This window comes from Coloeus monedula (assembly GCF_965178545.1).
Source record: "Coloeus monedula genome assembly, chromosome: 4".
Classification (NCBI taxonomy): Eukaryota; Metazoa; Chordata; class Aves; order Passeriformes; family Corvidae; genus Coloeus; species Coloeus monedula.
The window spans coordinates 37451548-37468374 of record NC_138784.1 but is presented as its reverse complement, the minus strand read 5'-3'; the positions used below and the strand labels follow the sequence as shown (position 1 = coordinate 37468374).

Sequence of the window (16827 nt, the reverse complement as noted above, 5' to 3'; positions counted from 1 at the left end):
AGTGTTTGGCATAATCACATCACTCCATATCCTTAAAATCCCATGTATTTTCTGCCAGAGAGCCTATCAGTTTTAAAGTGTCACACACTTCTCGTTGTACTAACAAAAATGTTGTGCTACAGTCAGGGAACTTACTAAGAGCTCAGTGATAAAATGTCTCAAATCAAGTTTCATTTCAAGCAGTTCAGCCCTTCTGAATAGAAATGATTTAGTTCAAAAAGTACTACTCTTCCAGTCTCACGGGTCCAGTACCGACCTTTCCTACCAGTCTCATCCAGGTACACTGTAATTTATGTTTCTAGTAGAGAGTCCATCATTCAATAACATTCAGATATTTACATGAGACCCAGCTCCTCAGCTCACATAAATCAAAGTTGTTGGATTGGTTTCAGGTGAGCTATGTCAGCAGAATTTCTAGCTTATTTCAAAAAGTAGAGAAATAATTGCTTAGCATCATACAGTTTGGAGTATGACCTTTCGAGTTTAGATCTGGCTTCTGGAGAAGAACATTTTCTACTTCAGAGATGAAGCTTCCTTCTTTCCAAACCCACACAACTGTTGTGTGGCCCTCACTGTGTTCAAGGCTGAGTGAGAATGTTAATGCTTTCATGTTTCTTCTTTCCCCAACCACTACCAGCTGTGTATATAGCTACTTTCCAGTCTTGCTACTTCTTCAGAAAGAAAGCTCCAGCCACAACCGATTGTTAAGAAATGCTGTAGGTTTCCTACAGCCCAAAAAATCACAATTGAAAAAAATTCACATTGCAAAAAAGAATAAATCTTATTCTGGCACTTTGTCTTTGCAAGCAGAAGCTCCATATAGAAAGAACCTTCATCCGGATGGGGCTCTTGCAGACAAGTGTGCTGTTTACTATATCATGCAAATAACAAATCTGGATGAATGCTCAGTATTGATTCTTTGTTTTCACACTCTCCACTTTACTTTCACATTTTCCACAATTTTTCACTATTTTTCTCATAACTTTTGTCTATTTTTCACTTCTTACCCAGGTAAGAATCTGCTGGAATAAGATCTACATAGTCATAGTTAATTATGGTTCATATGGTTTAATAATTTTATGAATTACCTTTCCCACAGTGAAAATACTTCTGCTTTCTGGTACAGCAAAAAAAAAAAAATCATTTAGTATTTTAATTATGTATAAAATCTAAGATAACTGCTGTGTCCTTTAAAAAACAGGTTTTATGCAATAGACAAAGCTGCAAGCAGTTCTGTATTTCTTTGTGTTTCTTTCTAAGCAAACTAAAATCAACTTGCAATCAATTTGGTTCAGCCAAGCTTTGTTGCGAGAATGAATAAAAAGGAAATTGGTCTCGGGAGGGAGGGAAAAGGAGGAACATGCATTTGCTAATGGCATGGTGGAAACTTTGCTTCCATATTCATTCTAAAAAACATGAAAAATGTTTGGCATATGATTGTAGAAAGAGCTCATCCACAGCACATGCTCTTTATCACGGTAGTCCTACAGAAACATGTTGCCAAATGCAGACAATGCACAGCATGTACAACCAGGTTTGACATTGCCAAGATTCTTAAGTTGAATGAATGCGTGACTTTGCTTATTTAATAGCATGTTTGCCTCCTTGTGCCTCTTTGAGAGCCAGTCTGAGTCCAGAAGAACTATATTTTACATCAAGATGATACTCTGTTTCTACTTTCAGGTTTTATAACAATCCTTGCTTGTTATAGTCCAAGGAGCTTTCTTCCCACTTCCATTGCTTGCTTGCTGATTTATGACATCTTACTGAGCAACTCAGAAAGTAGAGATATATATGAAAACTGCATATTTGAATTTCTGCTGTTATGCTTGCTTTTAATGGCTCTAAAATAGATTTGAGGATCATGTGTGTTTTAAACTGCTACTTAACAGTTTGCCTCATTTATGAATATTACATTCCTTCTTTCTAGGCTCTTAAGGATGATGATGCTGAGACTGGGCTGACTGATGGGGAAGAGAAAGAAGAAGCCAAAGAAGTTGAGAAGCTAGGGAAAATCCAGTATTCTTTGGATTATGACTTCCAGAACAATCAGGTTTGAAACAATCAACCTGTAACATTTCGTTTCTGTGTGTGTATGTGGAGAATGAAGTTCTACTAGTTAAAGTAAATATTTCTTAAATCCTAACTACTTGCATGGAGTAAAGGGAGAAAACAAGACAGAAAATTCATTACAGAGGTACTACTAAATTGGTATTGAATGCACTTGGACTTTGTATTACACCTTTAATCAAAAACTGAAGATGCAGTTTTATCTAATGGTTATTAATAACTTAAACTGTCACCAACCAATGTCAACCCACATAATATTATGGAGTTTGCATGCAGATACTAAAATGTAGCTTCAGCCTTCAAGTATTTAAAATGTAAGCAAACACAAATGGGAGGAAAAACAGAGGGACATAAAGGTAAGTGGATTCACTAGGTCTTTTAGAAGGTTGGTAAGATTGCCAGGAGTGACTTTTCCTCACTTCATCAAGTGGGTGCACTTTGCTGTAATAACTAGCTGCATCGGGTTCTGTTGCTCTCCGTGAAAGTACACTTCATAAAATTCTAGTCTGGAATAATAGTTCAGATAAAAAGGTCTGTACTCCAAAAAACCAGGAAAGTTGGACAAGAATTTAAGGACTGGTACTCCTTCAGTACTCTACTCTGAAGCTGGTAAGACTAAACTTTGCCATACTTACCAACTTTTCAGAATTAATAGACACTATAATGTGGTGTAGACCTAGAATCAACCAACTTAACAGGTCTTATGCTTAACAGGTCACATGCTGAACTAGCTCATATTTAATTCCCCTCCCTGGCCTCTTTGCCAGGAATCAGTTTTGTCTATAAAACCAATTCACAGCCTCGCATTAAAATTCACTGTGCTGGTTTGGGCCCGAAGTATACCAACACATCGGAGTTCTTCACTTCTACGTGTATCTTTCAGTAAACTTGAGAACACGTATCCTGCATTTACTTTTTTGACAATTTCAGGCAAAATCACATCATTCTTTCCTGTTTAGGGAAAGAAATTACTACTGAAGGTAAATCCCAGTTAATTCCTATTCATCACCTGAACTGCCTTCCACATGAACTTGTGATTAATTCCACATTCCTATTCTTTATTTGATGCTGTTCATGGAATGTGATACTCTTGTTGCAAGACAAAGAAAATAAGAGAAATTAGGAAAAATTTCTCTGTTAGCAGGAAGGTATTTATACACAGCTATGACCTGGCAAAATAAATACTGTTTGCCTGTATTTTCAACAGTCTTCTGTATACCAATGCTTGTTCTACAGTGTGAGAGCTAAAATGAGTTCTGAAGCCTTTCAAGAAACTGTGGTTAAAGGAGCTTTTCCTCAACTCCCAGAGCAAATTTCCTGGCCTTGTGATGAGTCACACTGATCCCCCTTGAAATCAGTATGAAATCACTATGAAGTGTAGACCCTTCAGAAGCAGAAGATTTAAAGAGGGAGAAAGGAAAAGCTGCAAATGTGTTCTGACAAATGGATTTCAGTTTTCTTAGACTATGAAAACAAATTTTCTGTGTGAATTTTATTAAAGGGAATGTTGATTTTATGACACATATTTTACAAAGGAAAATTGGATGGAAGAGCCACAAATCTGTAAGTTTGTGTTGTTTTTAATTAAGATAATAAATTATTTGAGTTGTGGATTTCTATTTTATTTTGCTGCTCTAGACTGTGTTTTCGTGCTTAAAATTTGTCAGAGGATAGATGATCTAAAAGAGTAGGAGAGGGGATTCAGTTAGGTTAGTATAGTGCAGTGGCATGAAACTACAGTGCCAAAATTTAGCTAATATATTGCATAAGGTTAAGATTACAAGACGGCCAATGAACTCTCCAGAGCACTGTGCCTCAGTTTTAGAGAGAAATTGTAAAGGGAAATGGAATTGCTTTTCCACACTGTTAACTAAAAATCACAGACTTCACTCTTTGATGTGAAAAACTTGATGCACATCCTGAGCCTATTCATGTGTTTATTAGCTGTTATGTATCTAGAATAAAAATGAGACACAAAAGGAGAAGTGCTTCATACAGAAAAAGGAAAATGTTTCACAGAACTTAAGAGTCCTATCAGTGGGAAAGCATGCAGGCCATACTGTGAATTTAAAACTGGTAAAAGTAAGTCCAACTTAGAGGAATCTCTCAGAAGCCAGAAGTTTCTTTCACAGATTGACTATATTGTTCTATATTCCAATTATTAGAGTTTTTGTTTCCAATTTTAAACAATTCATCCATAAGAGAAACAAATATTTTGTGATTGAAGGACTGATTTAGAAGAAAATATTCTCAGATTTCATTCAGTTCTTACTATCTTCAGAATGACCTTGAAGAATCACTTCAATGTTTACTTCAGTTTGTATCTAGGAAACAAGATGAAAAGTATTTCCTTTTTGTCGGCTTCATTATGCTGATGAGGCCTAATAAGTCTGGGGTGTCTAGATTACATGACATTACATGCCGTAACATGACATAACACATCATAAGCCTTCATTTATAACACATAAAAAACAGCCAAGACATTTACAAGTTTCATCTGTTCTTCAGTCTTATTTTTAAAGTGCATAAGAGATTTAAAAATCTAATTTTTCTGTTTTTCAATGAGATTACAAATTGTTACTAGGATTTAGTTACCAAAGGTTCATTTTCATGGGGTATTTTTTTTAAAATGCTGTCATTAGTTTATTGCCTGGGCCCATTCATATACATAGCAAGAGAACTTGAATATAAGGAAGACTGCAAGATTCATTTGTTTTCAATAAAGTTCTGCCTGATTATTGGCATTTGATTTTATCACCTTTCGTGTTTGGTTGGGGGAAGGTTATGTGTTGGGGGTTTAGAATACAAATTTTGTAGTCAAAATTAGACATTCTTGATTGTTTAATAATGTGATTTCTATTCATGATGCTCAGCATAGAAAAATAATGCACAAGAAGAGAGAGCAATTGAAAGTTATTTGATTGCAGTCTTTAAAAGGATGAAGTCTGGATTTAGCTGTAATCAGCTGCCCTTTGAAAACCTCTTTTCTGCTTTAAAACAGCCTTTGTACAGTCTGCATCTGCCATAATTGGTTTTCTAAAGTCAGTAGTGTTGCTTCATTTGCCTTCCTTAAGGCGGGGGAAGTGGGGGAGGTATAGTTTCTCCTAGACCAGAAATAGAGTCTGCATATTCATTCCTCTGTTACAGTATTTTTATAAATATCTATTTGAAATTACATTCTGCTGTTTTTCTCTCTTTTCAGCTTCTGGTTGGGATTATTCAAGCAGCTGAGCTGCCTGCATTAGATATGGGTGGTACATCTGATCCCTATGTGAAAGTCTTCCTGCTGCCTGATAAGAAGAAGAAATACGAGACAAAAGTCCACAGAAAGACCCTTAACCCTGTTTTCAATGAGCAATTTACATTCAAGGTAGTTTTTTGATCAATATTGATACTTTTTAATTTAACCACTACGTATCTCATCCTTGGCTATGAACTCAGATGTCTTAGTTAATTGATACCTACAGCAAAATGATTTCTTGTGTTGTAGAAAGCCGTGATACTCAGTCGTGCTGTAATACAGGGTTAGATAGTTTTAAAAGGCACAGTTTGATTTTAGGCACTTTGGTTATCCTGACAGATGACAATCTGATCCGTATCTTATGGCTGGATAAAACATACAAGAAATTCAGAAAACAGTGACACTTTGACAAATGCCATGTAAATTTCATTAGACCAGCGTTTTCTTTAAATACCTTTGTAGTCTGATTTACAAAATTCAGGATAACATTTCCTCAAATATAAATTAAAACTCAAGGGAAGTAAATGGGTGAAGGACAATATGGCAGATTAATCTTGCTAGACTTTGTCATAGCGGTTCTTTGCCATGCTGCTTTACGTATGAAAAGAAATCCTGTCTCGGGTTTAATAAAATATTAATTAAATAAATGTAGGTAAGCCTTACATTGCAGTATTTACATCGTTCCAATAGTATCCATTAATAGTGTTTTTCTAAAACTGTGGCTGTATTCAAACCCCAGTTAAATAGAGTAAAGGAACACTGTACAGCATGTTTCACAGGGCTTCTTCTAATATACATTCCTCTGCTGTTACTTTAGGCCTTTCTCTTCTGTGCCCAATCTTATAATGACAGCTACAGACTGGAAACAGGAACAGTGAAAGACTCAGGCTATGAAATCATTCAATGAGAAAGATATCCCTGTAGGCCAGAACTACTACTGCATATATAAGCTTGTTTTTTCCTTGAAGATGTTCATAAAAGTAATCTTTTGTGGGGAGTTACTTCTTTCTGGAGCTTTCCTAAGAGAGTATTTAAAAGAAAACAGGGTTCTAAATTACATATTCCTGTGCAGCTCACAAAAACAAAGAAAGAACCAATAATGCTGTCATCTAAGATGAAGACACAAGTTATAAATCAGATCAGCCACTTCTGGACTATAATGTCCACTTGTAAGTCGTATCTTTAATATTTAAATTTTATGCTTCAGGAAATAGTTTGTTTTCCATGCCAGACCTGACAGAGTGTTTAGGTGCATCTCAATATGGTAGTGATCATCCCCCGTGGCCTGTGGTCTGTACTTGAGAGAAAACCAGCAGAGCATGCCTAGTACTGTCATTGTTCTGAGGACTACGGTGACCATTTAACTGGAACTGCAACTGTAATAACAACTTCGTGGGACCTATTGACAGTATCTCCTTTACTTGTGCAGAGCTTTACTCCTGTGACCCACTTCAGGTGGTGTACAGCTTCTGTTGGCATCCTTCCCATCTCTCTGGCAGTGCTGCCCACCAGGCAGCCCAGGCCTGTGCTGTTGCCTTCTCAAAGGGCACAGCTGTGAGCTGTCTGCCTTCCTCCCCAAGTACAGCTAATGGGAATGAGTTGACTTGTGTTTCTGCTGGATTGCATCTTGAGCCCTGAACCTTATTCTTTCCCTTTTTTATTTCTTTTTCCCAGACATCCACAGTTTTGTCCCAGGGTGCAAGTGTTTGTCAGACTGCAGCTGTCTGAGTTATATACCCACACTGCACTGCCAAAAGGAAACCAAGAAATCCTAGCTGGACTACACCAGCCTGGCAGAGGGAACAGGGTTCCTGTCTAGAGGAATGACATCTCTGTGCCAGAAAAACACTCCTGTATATGTGTCCTTCTACCAAGGTCTCACTTGCGTTAGGTCAAGAGACTGATTATGTCTGAGCAGAAAGCAGGAAGAGGGAGCAGCCCTTCACAAGAGCTGAGGCCATCCTGGATAGTCCAGAATAAAGCTGGAGACTGAGCATACTTTAGAAGTAATAAATGAAGGAAACATTTAGAAAGGAAGGTAGCTAAAATGAGCTTTACTGAGGTCAAGTACAAAAAAGTAAATAATGATGAATGTAGTCTTTGTATGCATTCCAAATGACCAGTATCCATTAAGTGGTATTGTAAACTCACAGAGAAATAAATTTTAGAATATTTCTCTGCTTCTGTTTTTGAGGCTGTGCAAAAATAAAGCTTATATTATTTAGAGTTTTTCCTTTCATGTGCATTTGCCCTTTCTAGCTTTTTAGAAATTTTATTTTAGATAATGTACAGAGTGAAAATAGATTTTTCTGTAGTATTCACTCTAATACACAACCATGTACTGCTGACACTATTCTACTCAATAATGGAAGCTAGATCTGGCTCTCAACTTGATAAGCCTATTTTAAATGTTATATAAGATGTTCTGTAAAGGGAAAATTACTACTTATTAGTAAGTATTTTAATAAGAAAGTGGAAGCAAAACAGTAACAAGAGTCGTAGGGTTTAAACAGACCAGAACATAGAGGCTAACAAGGCCAATGGTAATGCTTTCACTTCTCTTTTTATATAGATAGTTAATAAAGAAATAGTTACTAAATTCCATGGAAACCATTTCTACTTGCAGGATATATTCAGATTGACCAGGTTTTCACTTGAATCCAAACAATTCTTATATCAGACCATTTCAGACAGCCACTCAGGTGTAGCTTACCTGAGCTGCATGTCTCCATCTGAATATTAAAAACGTGACTCATAAACATCCTAACCCACAGCATCTGTCTGAACCACATGAGAACAGCTGGAGAATTAGTCAGTACTTGGCCTTCTGCCACCACAATTTCTAGTTATGCACTGTGACTTAGAAAGCACCTTAGTGTCCAACATGTGAAAGGTGTAGTACTGAAAAATATGCCTTGGTAAGTAATAGGTATTGGTACTGTAAGAGAACTATCCAGTGTCTAATTACTTTGTGTCATATATAGTAAGCCAGTTCTGGTTTTTCATCAGTCTGGGAGCTAGCCATCTCTGAGTGATGACAGGTGATTTATTGAGGAAAAGACACCATTGTGTGTGAAAAGTTCATGTGTCTTCAGTGCAAGTAATTAGGCTTCTTGTTTCAGTTTCATCGCCCACAAAATGATTTGAAATAGAATGAGAAAAACCCAGGAGTGATGAGTGAGCTGCCACATTGTTCAATCGAGTGCCAGAGCCGTGTCTCAAGAAATACTGCATCTGGTGACTCTGAAACAAATACACCTCATAATTTTCTCTGCAGTCAATTTACCCGAGATGACAGCTGATAACCCAAAGAAATAGATTTGCATTGTAGTGGGCCAATCTTTATTGTCTCAGATGCGGAGTTTATAATTTTCTTGTCATTGCAGGTGCCGTACTCTGAGCTGGGTGGAAAAACTTTAGTGATGGCAGTTTATGACTTTGATCGTTTCTCCAAACATGATATCATTGGGGAATATAAAGTTGCAATGAACACTGTGGACTTCGGTCATGTCACTGAGGAGTGGAGGGACTTGCAAAGTGCGGAAAAAGAAGAGGTAAGAAAAATCAGACTTTTTTTTCTCCCAGCACGCTTTTATCCTCACCTAGAGAAACAGACAAACCAGCAACATTTTTTTTGCCGAGACAGCTCTCGTCTGTTATCAGCATTTCTCAGACTTACTTTGCCTGGTAAATTTTTGATAACCATCTTTTCCAATACTCACAGAATGTGACATTCTCCTCTGCTAATTCAATCAATCTTTTTGATACTTTATACAACATACTAAAAAAGTTTTCATGAGTGTGACTTTTTCTTGAATTGGTGCATTTTGGGTACATAGAATTTTCATTTGCATTGTAAGTGGTGTGCATTTAGGTTTCTTGGTGATTCTCGGGGTTTGCATCTCAAGACATCTTACTGTGCATGATGATGATAATGGTTCTATTGAACTGCTATTCAATAATATCCTTTGATTAGAATTATGAATTTTACAAAAACCTTGGAATGGCATCTTACTCAAATATTTATCACTTTTTGCATTTTCCTCTCATTGTCAACGTCCCTTGGATTCATTATTTATTAGGTATAGTGCTTACATGTACACAAGACACTTCTTGGAAATATTTCATCACCAGATTGTGCATCCTGTGAGATTGTTCATACTGATACATCCAACTTTTTGCTTCTTATGAGACCATTTTGTACTCATTTTTACATTCTTTTTCCTTTTGATTGATACACAGTACTTGCCCACTCAGAGTGCATAACATGCTTTAATTCTCTGGTGGGAGGAGAAGGAATCATGAGTCTGAGTTTCTCTTTGTCTAATTCGACTAATAAACTGCTTTGGATTCAAACCTTACTTTCTGTAATTAAAGGGACAATCTCTGCATGAAATCTTTCCTTCTCACAAGTGATGAAAACCTGAGTATTGATTTAGACTAAAAGTGGCGAAAACAGCAGCAGATGCAGAGTCATGCAGCCTTCTCAGAATTTCAAAAACGATGGATTTTAGTCTTGCATTTTTGAGTGTTTGTTTCTAAAGACTGTCTTTTCAGATGGCTTTTTTCAACTGCTTATTGATTATTGAGACTGTTCTGCATGGCATTGTTTCATAGTGGCAATATTTGCAGGTCTCTCTTTCTGCAGGTGACATCAGTACCCTTGCTTTATGGGGCATTATTCTTCCACTCTTAGAGCTAAATATGAAAATGAAAAAAAGAGAAAAAGGAAGTTTGTAGTTTAAGGACCCTGTTCTTTTAAGTGCTCAGCATATCAGAAAGCTGGAAATGTGAAATTGGAGTGTATTAATCCTTACAAAATTTATTAATTAACAAATTGGTCTTTTATTACACTATTGTGTAAAAAAAGTACTGTGTGATTTCAAAGTGTTTCATGCTTTTCTGTTTCAAAATACATAAAATAAGACAAACACTATGCAAAAAGGAATTGACACTTTGCCTTTGTAGTATAACTTTAAGCTTTTAGAACATAAACAATGATACCCCTATATGCAGCTTACAGATAACACATTATCTCTAAGTGTGGGGTTTCATCTGCCTCACTGCACAGAAAGTTGCTTCTTAAGTGTTCTAGGGAACATCCACAGTAAGACCTGACTCATTTGCTTGGTTGCTTTCATAAAGTTCATACCCTACTAATACAACATGATAAAAACATTGCTTGAGACAGATATTGAGCGTGTGAGCTACTTCCCGAAATGCATTCTGACTTGGAAAATACCATTTATTAAAACAGAGGGAGATAATTTAAATAAATAATTCTGGAAGTATTTGGATATTAAAAGAGTATTGCAGGAGCTTTGAATAGTTTGCTGTAGAGACAAAATCTAGGTTGCTGTCACCTTTCTTCAAATTTCAGGTAGTGTATATGCTGGAAAACCACTGTTATTTTTATACTTTTTTGATGGAACCTTTTTGAAGTTGCTACCAAAGTATGGCTATTTTATTTATAAGGAGCCAGGCAATATGATCCTATGAAAACATAGTGAAAAACTCTGATTACACCAACTTCTTAAATATTTTTTCATACTACAGGAGAGCTCCTGTTTTATTTTTGCATTTTGATGCTCAAGTATGCAAGGTATCCAGTCAATATGGAGAAATAGAATAACTTGTGTTATATGGAGACTTTTTAATCTTAGTTTTCTATATACTATGTGTAGCTGGTCTGTAACAGCTCATTAGCTCACTGTACAAATAAAAAGTGGTCCTACAAAAGCCACTTACCCCTAGCCAAGTGTATTTAATCCAAACAGTCTTCACTTACTTCTGCTCCATTGTGGAATCTCTGCTTCTGTAATATATATGTTGAGGCAGATTCAAATAATTGCTTAGCCCAATTTGGAGGAGAAATCTCTACCAAGAAACAAGAGAGGTGCACCTGTCAGCAGTTTGGGAGTTACGTTTCACATGAAATGTCATTCATATTCCATATTTGATTCAAGTACCTTACTGTCTTTGATGTTCCAGTCCCTGCTCTACAGCAAAGATTCCAAGAAAACTCTAGTATATTCTAAGTGATAATAAGAAGGGATGGGAGAGAGCCTATCTGCATTAAGGGATTATCATCTGACACAGCAGATGTTGCAGAATTCGTGGAAGATATAGCTGCAATCAAGAAGTACCCTGGTTTCAGAATTAGCAAATACAGCATATGAAGGCTAACATGATTTACCTATACCAGATGTCTAGCAGCAGACGTATGTTTGTCTCTTGGTAGTGATCATGAACATGATATGGTGGTCTGCCTTACTAAAATAACAAATTAAAATCTAAGCGGCTGGATTTCATCCAAAAATTTATGACAGGTGTAATTCTATTGCTAACAAAAAATCTTTTGTAGACATTACACGTTATAATTGTGTAATGAATTTGTCCTTAAAAAGCACATCTGCATGAGATTTGCAATAGTTGAAGAATGACAGGCTTTATTTCCTTTCTTGCCCTTACAACACTTAGGCGAGTTTGTCAGTTCTCAGCAACCTAGTGCTAATTATAATTCTAAATATGTTTGAAATTAATTGTAAGTTGCCAAAATATCCTTAAATTTTTAATTATGACCCCTAGACAAGATGTATACCAAAATGAATCAGTCGCAGTTGTTACCAGTTGCCTTAAGAGAGCTATCTAGATGACATCCAAGTGAATATAAAAATCTCATTTTTAGTTTATGTCAAATTCAGTTGATGCATATCACAGAATTACAGTTTAATTAACACTTCAATCATAGGGGGCAAAATAATTTTACAAGTAGTTATTCTTCTTTTTTGCTCATAAAGCTCCACTGTACGTTCTGTCCTTTTTTCTAAACGGGTTTGGAATTGAAGACAGACGATGAAGGTTTAATGAAATAATGTTAAGCTCTACCTCTCACAGCCTAGCCATTTGAATGGCATCTCTCTGACACTGCATTCTCTTCTGGGAAAGGTCTTATTAATATATTTATGTTGGAAGTACTTTGAAGGTACAAGCCTTTATGTGAGCATTTGTTAAGACTGTGAGAGGGCTTTGGGAATGTGCAATGACTGCTAGATTTTGAGGAGGCCACTACTAATGAGCTGCGTACCTTGAATCCGTTTTCCTTGGCTTCTTTTAGCTCTGCTGTCCTTGTGTCTAGTAGTCCTTCAGTCTCATTTGACTGAGAGTGTGGGAGGGAGGAGTGGTAGATATTGAAAGGTTATTCACTTTTACCAAGTCTGACATATAATGGTTTGGGCACAGAGTGTTAAAAAGCAGATCACAGGAGTTTGCTCCTCTCTGTCATCTACCAGATGTCATTGCCATTAGCTTTATCTGAGTACACACTGCATCCAATATCTGTTATCACTCCAGTACAGAAGGCCAGACAGACCTCTTCTTTGCTCACAGCAGTGTGAATCATACTGAGAGTCATCTTCTGAATACTTCAGCTGATTTCCCTCCAGACATTTTGTTATATTGGCACTTAAATTGAAAACCTGTTGTAGCAAACATGCCAAGAAATTTTAGGGAATATAAGGAAGAGCAGAAACAATTCTTTCCCTTGAAAGCAGTGGAGAAGCAGAGTGTTACATGATAAGGAGAAGGATCTTTGTTGACCTGATAGTACCCACCACCAAGAGTTCTGCAGATCTTTCACAACTGCCATCACATGAGACTCTGCGCATTATCTGATCAGGCATCCACTATGGTTAGGTTACGTGATGGATGCGTGCTCATACCACTGTGGGTAACGATGGGTATGTTTTATACAAGGCTTCTGAGTGGGAAGTTTGCTGGAAAACCCCAGTGTCACTCCTACATGATGCACAACCCCCAGTGGGAGAGATGCTTCGGTACTGCCTTGGAAAGGGATGAGAGGCAAGCGTTCTGCAGCTGGAGAGTGAAAGAGCAGTTCTGTGAAGCTTGGCTGCTGTTCATGAGGATTGTTCTTTCCTTCCTTATCAAAAAATAAAAGGTGAAGGAAGGAAGTGGAAAAGTGGGCCTGAAATGGGTTTATTTAGTACCTTGGTGTACTTCATAGAAGTTGGAGACAGACAAAGTTAGTGAGCCACCCAGCTTATTGACTCTTTAGAACTGAAACTTGCAGAGTTCTAAGAGGAAAGGACATTTTTACAAAAGTCACTGTCAAATTACAGCAGCAAATCGCTGTTATTTTCTGTTGTAGTTATATGAGAGATGGACAGATGATCTAATAGGCCTTTCCCATCTCTGGTAATAACACTTAGTTCTTTTACAGCTTTGCAGATAGCACAGTGCTTTGCAAAAGAAAGTATCATTATCCCTATGGAGATGCTGTCAGAGTGTCAGACAAATTTTAAAATGTAAGGTCTCCTTTATTTAGCTGCATGTTATATTGGAACACTATGTTTTCTTCATGGTGTTTACATTTTCTTAAGTTCACTTCTTCTTACACCCCATTAAAATTTTAAAATGTTGAATCTAAGGACATTTTAATTTTCAGGTTTTGTGAAGAGTTTATACCGTAAGCAGAGGATGATGAATGCCTGTTCAGCATTGTAAGTGCAGCATCTGTCCTGCCAAGGAACTGAATTTCTTACTGAGACAGGGAGCAAAACAGGCTCTCAAGTTGGAGAATAAGAAAGCTGCTTTAAAATTCTTCAGCAGTTAATTAGTTGTTTTCATCTTGAAATTGAAGATGCTAAAATAATTTTAAAGGTAAAACAATATGATTCAAGTGGAGCTGTTAGGGTGCTGTTTCAATTCATTAGAATTATGCATTTCTTTTCTCTCCTTTCATACTCAAAGTGCTGACAATCCCACTATATACCTTTGCAAAGTATTCATTTCTTAGCTCCCTCTCTGGAAGAGACACCTGAGGAGGTGAGAGACATTCTTGCGTTATAATAAAAAGAATGTAATTGACTTACTTGAAATCAAAAGGGAACTTGTCTTGATTCATCTCAGACTGTCTGTCTTTACAGATATTAAATTCAAATACAGAGGACAGTATAAAAGAAGGAGAAGCTCAGTGATAAATTCAGGCTCTTATGGGCCTTTCTGTTCCTGGACAGTATTCATTCTGAGATCAGAAAAACATGTATTGCTTATTTGTCAAAAACGTTCTTATTACCATTTTCCTTCCAAGTGCAGAAGGGCATCTTGAGTTTAAACTGTGCTGAAATAGTAGATCCTACACTTGGTGCTAAGCCTCTAATGACCCATAATACACAAAATAATAATAATATTTGTTTCAGACAAAGTGTGTTGCTAAGAACCGTGTAGAAAATTACAAGGCCAAAGTAGGGAACAGTGGGCAATTCCCAGCCTCCACATCTTAATGATATTGTGTGGGGTTTTATTGCTCAAGCATAGGATATTTTAAAGTTCAAAGACACAGCCAAATGGCAATTGGAAAGCAGTGTTCTGAATAGTGTTTTTGTAGAGTTTTGAGGAAGTTACTGAGAGGAATCAAACTCATCTGAAGCTAGAGTATTAAGAGATATTTTCGATGGAAACTGCAGAAGGAATTCCAGGAAATACAGATTATAATTGTGGAGTACTCCTAAGTATAAAGCTCTGTACTCTGGGAGAGATTGCAAATGGATCTGTAGGATCAGCTGACAAGTGTGAAAGGGCCACAGAATGTGCTATATCTGGAATTGTTCAGCATTGTGCTCCAACTGGACTTTTACGTACTTACTTATTTTTCTCACTAGCAGCATCAGTGAATGCATAATCCAGAGGCAGAAATGGCCTCACTGAGATTCTAGGCAGCAGCTTTGTGGTAGTCCAGGCTAATACCTTATTTCCCTTTCTTCCCTCCTTCTGCAAACCAACAGTGACAAAAATCATTATCTGATTGCTGTTATAAGTCAGGATCAGGAGCTAAGGGAAGCTGTAAAACAGCTGTATCAAAATACAGTGTCATCAGAAGGACCTTCAGAACAGAGAGCAGCATTTTTACAGTCACAAGGGAAGAGCAGGTCTCACAAAGACAACAGCATTTTCACTAGAAGCTTGAGGAGGAGTTGCATTCCACTCCAGTCTCTTTGCTTTGTTGTGCCCACTCCATGCAGAACTAGGAGACTTTGGCTTCCAGAAGCATTAGAGAAAGATATATTTTTGAAAAGGGGAGACAAAGGTTTAGGAATAGTGGTCCAAGAAAGAAAGGGATTAGACACTTTATTTTTTTTTCCTCTGTCACCTTTTAAACTCTGATTTAGACCATGTCAGAGATTACCATAGTAACCATTTAACCTCTTTTCAGAGCCTGTTGTGTTTCCTTTTAGTTCAACAATGAGCTTAACTGGAATCTGAAGCACTTTGCATTGTACCTGTGACAGGAATTAGCACCAAATACCCTAATCACAGTTAGAATCCAGAACATAGGACTGTCTTTTCAATTCAGTGGTATTAGACTTTTATTTAGTTTATGCTAATGTTTCCAGAGGTAGAGTACATGAATTTAGGTAGTATTACCAGATCTTATTTCTAGGCTAAATGTATGATAGACTGCAATAACTCAGTCATACAGTTTCCTGTTCAGTTGTATCATATAAGTCACCCTTCTAGCAAAGGCCGAAGAAATCCCTCACAGTGGCTGATGTGTTGTTAGTGTGTTACAGGTAATGCAGCAGGGCGAGTTTAGTGCACCTGTACTTCTCTCCTCTTCCTTTTCTGTGGCCTTCTGCAGCTTACTTTGTGATTGTTACCATCATAACTAAGGAAACACTCAGGGACTGCCTGGGTGGCTTACTCACTAAGGGGATGGAGAGGTACTGTAGTTGTTTTGTCCCTTCCATTAGCAGACTTTACAGAGTATGATTTTTTTCTGTAGAGGGCTGTAGTATGATCACTGCAACAGAATTACTACTGCTGTATCATTAGAGCAGAACACAACTCCCTTTGAGCTACAATCATCAGTGAGCAGATGAAATCCTTTTCCGGTCTCTTTTTGGACCCAGATGTGTTCTGTATGTGCTTCCTGCTGGCCTAAAGGTAGAGTAGAAGTTGTACCTGAAACTGAATCCAGTGACATGGAGGTCACGATGTTTTTCTTTACAATTATGTCTGCAATCACAATTACAGAAATAATGTCAGAGGCAGAAGTTTCCTAACTAACAGTGAGAGAGTTGAAAGTGGTATTACTGCTGCTTGATCAGCTGCATGCATTCGCCTACAACAGAACGGAATTAGGAGGTACTGCAACTTCCACTAACACTGATAAAGGCAACTAAATTTGGGAACCCTTCTCTGTGCCTTTCTCCACTTGTGGTTGATCTTGGGTTCAAATCTCTTCTTCTTAGCCAAAGAGCTTGTCATAAAATTCTGACTCAAGGCATTCCCTGTACAATTACCATTATGTGGGGTTTATAACTTGCTTTTGATGCCACTGGTATAGAACATGGCACTGCAGCTTCTCAGTGCTGTGGCTGGCAATGGGCAGACAGTGCCTGAGCTTCCCATTTCATCCTTAATATTAGGTGCTATTTAAATTATTTCTGTTTGTCTGGAATCCAGTTATTTTATCTCTGGTTTTTTGTATCTCCTTC

At 37.3% G+C, this 16827-nt stretch overlaps 1 protein-coding gene across 2 annotated transcripts in view; it reads left to right on the top strand.

Moving 5' to 3' along the window:
* SYT1 (synaptotagmin 1) overlaps positions 1-16827 on the top strand; it is a gene marked incomplete at both ends in the record, with an annotated part of 121521 nt that overhangs the window by 46032 nt on the left and 58662 nt on the right. Inside the window, 3 exons of one of the 2 annotated variants that reach the window (XM_082279559.1) lie at positions 1940-2053; positions 5273-5440; positions 8698-8865. In XM_082279559.1, the coding sequence (XP_082135685.1) occupies positions 1940-2053; positions 5273-5440; positions 8698-8865 (450 nt within the window). Of the gene's footprint in view, positions 1-1930; positions 2054-5272; positions 5441-8697; positions 8866-16827 lie in introns of both variants that reach the window. The other variant, XM_082279558.1, reaches the window with a different exon arrangement.